At 56.2% G+C, this 9,061-nt stretch overlaps 1 protein-coding gene across 4 annotated transcripts in view; it reads left to right on the forward strand.

Moving 5' to 3' along the window:
- The window catches only part of DENND3 (DENN domain containing 3), a 51,801-nt gene extending 44,662 nt beyond the window's left edge, over positions 1–7,139 (forward strand). For 3 of the 4 annotated variants that reach the window (XM_042973588.1, XM_042973592.1, XM_042973591.1), the window contains 4 exons: positions 420–553; positions 4,946–5,064; positions 5,143–5,280; positions 5,448–7,139. In XM_042973588.1, the coding sequence (XP_042829522.1) occupies positions 420–553; positions 4,946–5,064; positions 5,143–5,280; positions 5,448–5,648 (592 nt within the window). In that variant the 3' untranslated portion in view covers positions 5,649–7,139. The remainder of the gene's footprint in view (positions 1–419; positions 554–4,945; positions 5,065–5,142; positions 5,281–5,447) is intronic. The other variant, XM_042973589.1, reaches the window with a different exon arrangement.
- Positions 7,140–9,061: the final 1,922 nt, after the last annotated feature.

A 9,061-nucleotide genomic window follows, 5' to 3' on the forward strand; every position in this document is an offset into this window, starting at 1 on the left:
CGGCCCTGAAGCTTGTCTGCTGCCGTCCTCCGTGCCGCCCTCCCCCGCTGCCCTGTCCCTTAGTTTCAGGGGCGCCCTCTGTCCTCAGGCCCAGCTCAGAGAGTAGCAGGTGCCAATCGGAACCTCAGCCGCTACGAGGTGAGGGGGCCGGGACGGCACGTTCTGCGTAAGGGGCTAGATTTTACTCCGCCGCCACGTTAGGTTCTGCGGAGCCGGCAGCAAACACCGACGGGCAAGGACCGGCCTCCTCAGCAAACCGTCTTCTCTGCGGGATCGGTTAGCCCCTTGCTAATCGTTCCCGCGACACGGGCAGCGTTCGCTTGGGCGAGAATCACCGTGCACGCTGTGGACCTTTATCTAATGGTAACTTCGTTGGCTTCCGTGTCAAGTGTTTTACACCCGTGTGTTCGCACCCCCAGCAAGGTGTATTCGTGCAGCGTGGACGGGACGGTCCTGGCCTGGAACGTGAGCTCCCTGCGCGTGACCAGCAGGCTCCAGCTGCCGGGCGGCGGGCTTTCGTCCATCCGCCTGCACGACGGCTGTCTGTGGTGCTGTAAGTCCTCAGCCTCTGCCCCCACGAGGGGCCCAGAGGCCTGCTCCGGGGGGAGGGAACCCCAGGACGGCCTGCGGCCGGTTTGCTCTGCCTCGCGCGTCTTCAGCCGCCTGCCCCCTCCCGTGTCTGCGGCTTCCGGGAGCCCTCTGTGGCCCTGTCATTGTGTGTCAGCGCACGGGCTCGGGTTGACCCCACGTTTACCCCTCGGAGAAAGCGTCAGACTCCCCTCGGAAGCTGCCGCCCCACGTTATGTCCCCGCCCGCGGTGTGTGACAGTTGTGATCCCTCCGCGTCCCCACAAAACGTGTTGCGTTTGGTACCGTAACCACCCTCGTGGGGCCGCCTGCCTCTCCCAGCCACGTGCTCGTCTGCCACGCGTGTCGTCCCTGCAGAGACGTGGGCTCGTCAGTCTGCTCACCTGCGGTGCCGTGGGCAGGCTTGCGCACGAGGCTTCTGTCGTCTTCGTGCCTTTCCGTGCCCCGCTTGCCCCTTCCGTCTTTGTTGCTCCGTCGAAAAGGACGCGGGAAACGAGAACTTCTTACATTCCGTTTTTCTTTTTAGCGCCACATTTTCTGCGTTTTGCTTTACCTTTTGGCGGTTGCTCTAAGAATTGCAACCCGCAGGCTTACCTGTCACAGCCGGCCCGAAGCCACCAGGACCCCCCCCACGTATCACGTACGCAGCTCACACGAGTATGATCGGTTCCACTTACCTCCTCCCGCCCCTTTGGCTGTCGCTGCTAAAAGCAGTATTTTAATGCCGCCGTCGGGATAAAGCTCGGAAAATATCGTTAACGTTTTTGTTTACGCACCCCCCGGTGTTGGCCTGTACGGTCACCATTTCGGGGGAGCTTCGTGCCTGGTTTGCCTCTGGCATCATTTCCCTTAGTGTCTCTCGTGGCCGCAGTCGGCTGTAAACAGACTGATCTTCTGCACACACTTGAGCGGTCTCTTTCGGGTGCTGCGTAGCCCTGTCTGTTCCTGATGAGAAGTCCACCGTCGCTGCTGCTCTCCTGCCGAAACGACCTGCCTGTGGCCGCTTGCGGGCCGCTCTTTGCTTTCGGGAGTTGGGCTACACTGTGCTCAGGCGGGAGCCCTTCGTGTCTGTCTTGCTTGCTCTTTACGTTCAGTGGGGGAGACTTGGAACCGTTATCTCTTCGAGTATCTCCTTTATCCCTTCTCTTTCTCCATGTCTTCTGGGATCCTAGCTTTTTTTTTTTAATGTTTATTTTTGAGAGAGAGAGAGAGAGAGAGAGAGAGAGAGAGAGGATGCAAAGCCGGTTCCAGGCTGACAGCAGAGATCCTGAGGCAGGGCTCAAACTCACAAACCGCGAGATTATGACCTGAGCCAAAGTAGGATGCTTAACCAATAAGCCACCCAGGCGCCCCTGGGATTCTGTTTACATACATACGCATGTGTGTATTCATTCTAGAATTATATTGGAATATAAGACGTATATTCTAATATACATATTAGACCATTCGGTAACACCCCACCTGTTTCAGGCTGTACTTTTTTCATGTTTTTCTCAGCTTTAGTTTGGTTAAGACCTAAAGCTTCCTCTGTCCTGTCTGCTGTTGAACCTGTCCGGCAACTTTTCATTTCAGTTCGAGAGGTTCATGTATTTTACATTTTTAAAGAACCTGCATTTCTCTTCTACATTCTTTGTGCCCATGCGTCCTCTTTATCCTTTCCTGGAAGTTATGACATTTGTTTGTAGTCAGAAGTCCTTCTCTGCCGGGTCCCAGGGCATCTGTGGGCCTGCTTCCATTCACGGCTTTTCTACTGACTTGTAGTGCTGCCTTCGTGCTTGGGGTGTAAAGGGACTTTGTTGTGTCCTGGGTGTTGTTGATGACACATCAAAGAGACTCTGGGTTAAAGCCGCCTTTAAAGAGCATTATTTTATCCTGGAAGGTCACTAAATGACTGGCCGATCATCTTGAGCCTGTGTAGAGGCTTCCTTTTAGGTTTTTCTTTGGTCAATATATTGCAGTTTTGAGCTTGTTCCTAGAGTACATAACGCTTCGTCCTGGTGTAGTCTTTATTTTATACGCATGGCTCTTTGAGGGTCTCAGGGAAATTTCCGAGGCACACACACTGGGCCTTCCCAGATAGATAAGCTACAGCATTGAAGTAGGTCTCTTCCCAGGCCAAGGATCTAAGAATTTTTACATAGATGTTTGGGCTCCCTCATTTGGGGGTGTTCCCTGTCTTTCCGGCCACACTGGCAGCCTAGCCGTGCCCTCGGCCATGGCGGACTGCAGCATACGCCAGAACGCCTTTCCTCGGCGTCCCACAAAGAACCGGGAAGTACCTTTAGGGAAAACCTGGCGTTTCTTTTCTTTCGAGGATCGTAGGCCTCAGCTCTCGCAGATCTCCACGGGCTGGTGTGTGTGTGTGTGTGTGTGTGTGTGTGTGCGCGCGCGCGTGCGTGCGCACGCGTGTACCACCCACCCCTGGATGCATTTTGGACTCAGAGCTGACCAGACCTTGGGCTAAAAGGTGCCTGTTAAATGCAGGGAGGGAGGTAACAGATTAGAGTGAGGACCGATAGCTTTGCTCTAAGGACAGAATCCCTTTTACCTTCCAAGTTAACTGAACGCGGTAAGCAGTTTTCCTTTTTAACAACGACGAGAAAAGTACAAGACAAACGCAGACTTTCTTGAGGCAACAGAGAGCACGTGCCTAGAAAGTGTTGTCCCCGAATGAGAGTCACAAGCAGAAATCTGGGTCGCTTATCACGTGTTACCAGTGCACGTGCCGGGCCCGGGTCCGTGTCAACTCGGGACATCTGTGTGCACTGAGGCGGAACCTGGAAGACTGTGAGCCTGAGGGGCTGGAATGTTCTAGCCCAGTAGCACCATGTGAGACCTTCGTGTCTACCCCCGGGGCTGCAGGGGAAGCAGCCCACGCCGTGTGCCCAGGTCATCTCCTAGGTGGGGAGTAGACCCCAGTCCCACACCTGCAGGTGGACGTCTGCACCTTGAGGTTGCTGGCGCACCCGTGGCTCAGGCCGTGGCCTTCAGGTAGGCACTTCCGGGTTCAAATCCAGGCTTGGTCTCTGGGCAGCTGATCACTTTGGGCAGGTCCCTCACGGGCTCTTGGAGTGTGTGTCTTCATTGGAAAAGTGAGCTAGAGGGGGTGCCTGGGGGGCTCAGTTGGTGGAGTATTCGGCTCTTGATATCGGCTCAGGTCACGATTGCTATTTGTGAGTTCGAGCCCCGCAAGGGCTCATTGCTGACAGCTCAGAGCCCGACTGGGAGTCTCTCTCTCCTTCTCTCTCTGCCCCGCCCCCACTTGTGCTCACCCTTGCTGCCTCTCAAAATAAAATAAACTTCGGAAAGAAAAGTGAGATAGAAATCCCACCCTCCCCTTCGAGAGCCACGGTCCTCGGTGCGCTGAGCGTTGGTGACGGCAGCCTCTTCTGTCCACGCCAGCTTCACGTACTGGGGCTCATTCTGCCGGGGCCGCTTCCTGGGGCCACGCGTCCAGCGCACTGAGGAGGGCTCTGGGGAGGGGGACAGAAGTGCCTCTCCACAGGGTGAGCCCAGGCGCTCCCAGCCAGCAGCAGGTGTCCTGGGGCCTCACGGCTCAGTCCAAGTAGGTAAGGGTTTCTGGCTGTCAGGCTCCCCACGGATGAGGCTTTGCTTATCAGGTCTCAGAAAAACCACACCGAACGGAGCCTAGAAGCAGGAAGGCGATGTGACGGCCCCTCGCACTTTCCATGACTGAAAACTCAGCTGGGCTTCCAGTCCTGGGGTGGCCACGGCCGGCAGGGGTCCTCTGCGTCGAGGCCGAGTGCCGGGGGTCCTGGGGTCCGCTCGCAGGGGACGGGAAGCCGGAGTGGCACAGCCCGGGGCCGCTCCCACGTTCACCTCACGGGCTGCTGTGCCCTCCTGCCCCCATGTGTGCGAGGCTGGCCCGGTGGCCGCGGCACCAGGGGCGGGCGGCCAAGCAGGAAGCACGGAAGACAAGGACGGGCTTCACGGTGTTTCTGTCCCTGTGTCCGGGGCTGCCCCGCAGCCGGTGTCTCCACGTTCCCCGCTGCCTGGAGCCTGGTGCCCTGTAGCTCTCGGGACGTGCAGACGCTTGGCTTGCAAGACGACCTTTTCCTTGAGCCGTAAACGGAAGCACTTAGTGGCCTGTGGCGCTGTCCCCTGGAGTTCTAAGCGCCGACAGGGACAGGGTGAGGGCAGGCCGCGCCTTCTAGTGACAGGGGAGACCCGGGACGTCCGCGTTTGCAAAGCCTCAGGAGGGGCCGCGGGGCGGACGGTCACCGGGGTCCCGGGAGCAGCGTGCCAGCGCCCGAGCCGGCACCGGGCGGCAGCTGCTTGACCTTCCCGGCGGCCCCGGGGCACCCGCCTTCCCTCACGCTGGCTCTTCTGCTCCGCAGGCACAGGTAGCGGCATCGTGGTCGTGACGACGGGTGGATCTCTTCGTCAGGAACTGAAGGTGGAGGAGAACTCTAAGGACGCGAGCACCTCCTTCCTGGGTTTCCAGCTCCTCCCCGAGGTACCCGTCCCGGCAGCGCCCTCCGGCGGCACAGCGGAGCGGGCGCGGCCACCCGCCACACTGTGATTCCCGTTTCAGCAGGAGCAGCTGTGGGCGGCGTGTGCCGGGCTGGACGGCGTCTACATCTGGAGCCTCAGGGACCTGGCCCGGCCCCCTCAGCGGGTCCACCTGCAGGACTGCGCCGAGGTCAGCTGCATGATCAGGGTGAAGAAGCAGGTACGGCCGGGGCCACGCCTCCCCGGAGCACCCCCGCCCCGCCGCCCCCGGCTCCTGCCCGGCCGTCGAGGCCGGTCCGGGGAGGACTGGATTTGGGGGCGCGCAGGGGTCTCCCTGCCCAGGCCCGGCGGCGTGTGGCCGACGCCCCCTCCGTCTCTCCTTGGCAGATCTGGGTAGGCGGCACAGGCCGGTCACAGGGGAAGTACAAAGGGAAAATCTATGTGATCGACGCCCAGAGGAAGACGGTGGAAAAGGAGCTGGTGGCCCACACGGACGCGGTAAAGACCCTGTGCTCGGCAGAGGACAGATACGTGCTGAGCGGGTCGGGCAGCGGGGAGGGGAAGATCGCCATCTGGAAAGTCGAGTAAACGTGGGTGAACGTGCCGAGCCGGGCTGTGCTCTGAGGGCCGCGTGCCTTCCGCCCCTCGCCGGCGCTCTCCGGAGGTGGTGGCTGGGGGTGGGGGCACCGCTGTGTCCCTTGCACGTGCCCGTTTGGCTCCTCGGCCTCCCGACGCATAACGCACTTTCTCTCTCGCACTTTCCTGATTAAACTGTGCCAACAGTGTTTCGGGTTGGGGTGCTTCTCAGGCAGGCGGATGCATCAACTTGCTGATAACCTCTGTGAAGTTACCCAGTGTTGTCTAGAAGGTTCCAGAACCCATGACCAAGGGCGAGTGCCGGAGCCAGTCGGAAGGGATTTAGCCAGATCACATACGACCTGCAGACCTCATTTCTCTGGTTCTGCCTTCTCTACTTCATTCAATGAATACATTTTAAGCATCAGGCTTACAGGAGGCCTACGGCCTTCGGTTGGCTTCTTGTGGCCAGAAAAGTTCACGAGAGGAGGTGTTTTTTAAATGACTGCTTTGTGGTTGAACGGATTTGTGCCTGCCCTTGCTGTCCCCATCAGAGCAGGTGACCCAAGAGGGGACAGGGAGGGGACAGAATGCGATAAGGGTGTGTGCACAGGGGTTGGGCTCGCTCAGGCAGGCTCTGGATTTAACTAAGGCGAAATTCTTTTAACGAAGAAACCTAGAGAAACTTTTCTACCAAAGATCACAGACGAAAACTTCCGTCTAAAATAGCACACACAACCTCATCTTCCGGTGAAGTTGCCGTCATTTGCCTTAACGTACGTTTCACCTGTCTGCCTGTGGAGTGCACGCCAGACATGTCCGTAGGAGGTGCTTGATTATTTAACCGAAGAGGATCTCATTAGCTCTAAATAACTACACATTTGCAGAAAAAGACCTTTTTATACGTTTGTACTATAACATGGAGATTTCATTCCCTCAGGGTCCGGCAGGGAGGGTTCTGGGCTGTGGAGGGGGCACCCGCCTGACTCACCGTGTGAGGGCCCGTGGCCTGTCCCCCGTGGACCCGCCACGAGCTCAGCCACGGAGGGGCCTGCTGGACTCTGCCCTGGGTTTTTGGAATCAGACACTGGCGCTGGACCTCACTCACCCTGGGAGGTCTCAGAGGGTCTCTGGCCAAGTTCTGGTAGCAGCTACAGGATCTCCAGACGAAAGCTTTGACCAGGACCCGGGCTGGGTCTACAGGACCTAAGCGTTTTGCAAGGTCCAGACCACTGACCCAGATTTTGGGGTGCTCTGGGAATGTGGTACAGAGAACAGCCAGGTGGCCTCATGCCCCCATGACTATGCTTACAAAGGGGGTGCGCTCCCAACTTCCAGAAGGAGGACTCGGCCATAAACAAAGCGCGGGAGGTTGAATTCTGCTTTTGCAAACACATGGAAGATTGCAGTCAAATCCTGTCAGAAACACACATGAATTATTTAATGTCCGTCCACACGTGACCAGGCGTTTTCACCTTGTCAACAGTAAATTCCTTTATTAAAGACTGAGGTCTTGTTTTCGTTCTTTATCCAACATTAACCGGTGGGAGAGATCTGTGAAATAAGACAGGACCCCTTTGGATTTGCTGTTAATTCCGAGCGCCCGTCAAGTTGTTCTAATGCAGGCGTTTCATTTCCTTTATTCTTGGTGATCATTTCCAAGATCTTACTTGACAGTGATAGAGTGGCCAGTGGGGCTTGTTGAAATGGAAAGGGTGCTTTATGCCTTCGGTATTTCCTCGGTGACCTGAAGAGGGTCCACGATGACTGAGGTGTCGTAGGAGAGCCCCAAATGAGCTGGAATTCATTCAGCAGACAACGCCCTCCTTGCCTTGGCTTCAGGAACCTGAATTCAGTTGGTACCAAAAAAGTGTTTATCTTGTACTAGAAGCCAATCTATTACAGCTTCAGCTCTCCAGCTGTATTTCAGACAGCGGGAGAGAAAGCTTGCTTTTGGGTGCTGGCACGGCTCCACAACGCCGACCAAATCTTGCCCCACTTTAACTTACTGCTGAAGTTAAAGATGATCACTGGTCTTGGTGATTTGTTCTCCGAAGATGTGAACTCACCGGCTGCTCTCAAATGACAGCCTTGGTATCGGATGTGATCGTAACGTCTGAATTAAAAGTGCATGACTTCTGTCCATTCCTAGAAGATTCCTTAGGAAGACGAAGGGGTGCTTTCTCCCCACGGCTGAGGAGGGTGTGGATAGAAAGCCAGGCAGAGTTGCCCTGCTGTCTCCAGTGCCTGGAAGTGTTTGTATTTCTTACAGCAACGCCACGGGGCCCCCAGGAGGTGAGGCAGAGAGGCTCATCTGTGAGCCGCCGCTCAGCTGTACGTGACCCCAAGCGCACACAGGGACTCCAAAGCTCTGGGTTTCTGTGCCCTGGACTAGAGCGGGGGCCCGAGGCCCTGGGTGAGGCCACGGGGCCGGCCGCCTATAAAGCGGAGGGCATTCCTTCATGCTGGGTTGGTTTGGTGGCTGTGAAGGGCATTCCGCTGCTGGGCCCAGAACAGCCCAGGGAATATCCACCCAGGCTGCTTGCCGGGCTCTTGTGAAAATATTCAGAAAGAGCTTGTAAAGAGGCAACAGTGGCTGAAGGAGGCTGAGCAGCGGCCCTTTCTGAGGCCCTGCCCCCAGAGGCTGTGGGGGTGGCCCTAGAGATCTCCAGATGAGGTCATCCTGGCTTAGGGAGGGCCCTAAATACAGTGACAGGTGTCCTCAGAAGAAGAGAAGACACAAGAGACCACCAGGCACATCATCTACAAGAGACGCACGTTAAATATACAAACACCCGGGAGAAGAGCCCCGGGGGCAGTGGGCGGGGGTGGGGCGCGCACAGCTTTGCGTGTCCGACAAAACAGCCTCCAACTCAAGGTACAGACACGGTGTGCGTGGTGCTGAAAAGGCGACTCAGTTCATAGTGGTGCCATTATTAATTCATACAATGTAATAATCCTTGAGAGCACTTAACGGAGATTCGAGACCCTTGAGGGAAACGTGGAGGAACCATAGGAGGAGATGGTCACGTCCACAGTAGTCGGGAGACGTTAACACCCTTCTCTTCGGTAAGCGACAGAACCAGTGGACAGAACATTAACAAGCACATAGAACATTCCCCACCGTCCACCAGCGAGACCTGGCATTACACATTACCCCTCACAATAGCAGAATATCCCTTCTTTTCAGGTGCACATGGAGTGTTCAAGCTAGACCATGTGCTGGACCATAAAATAAGTGAAAAAATTTAAATCTTACAGAATATGTTCTCAGACCATACCAAAACTTAGACTGGAAATCAACAGCAGTAATTGCCTAAAAATCCCCAAATTGAAATTATATTGCAAATTAAAAATTACTTCCAAATAACCTATGGGTCAATAGTATCACAAAGGAAATTAGAAAATACTAAATTTGTGGGGTG

This window comes from Panthera tigris, chromosome F2 (genome assembly GCF_018350195.1).
Source record: "Panthera tigris isolate Pti1 chromosome F2, P.tigris_Pti1_mat1.1, whole genome shotgun sequence".
In the NCBI taxonomy this organism is placed as follows: Eukaryota; Metazoa; Chordata; class Mammalia; order Carnivora; family Felidae; genus Panthera; species Panthera tigris.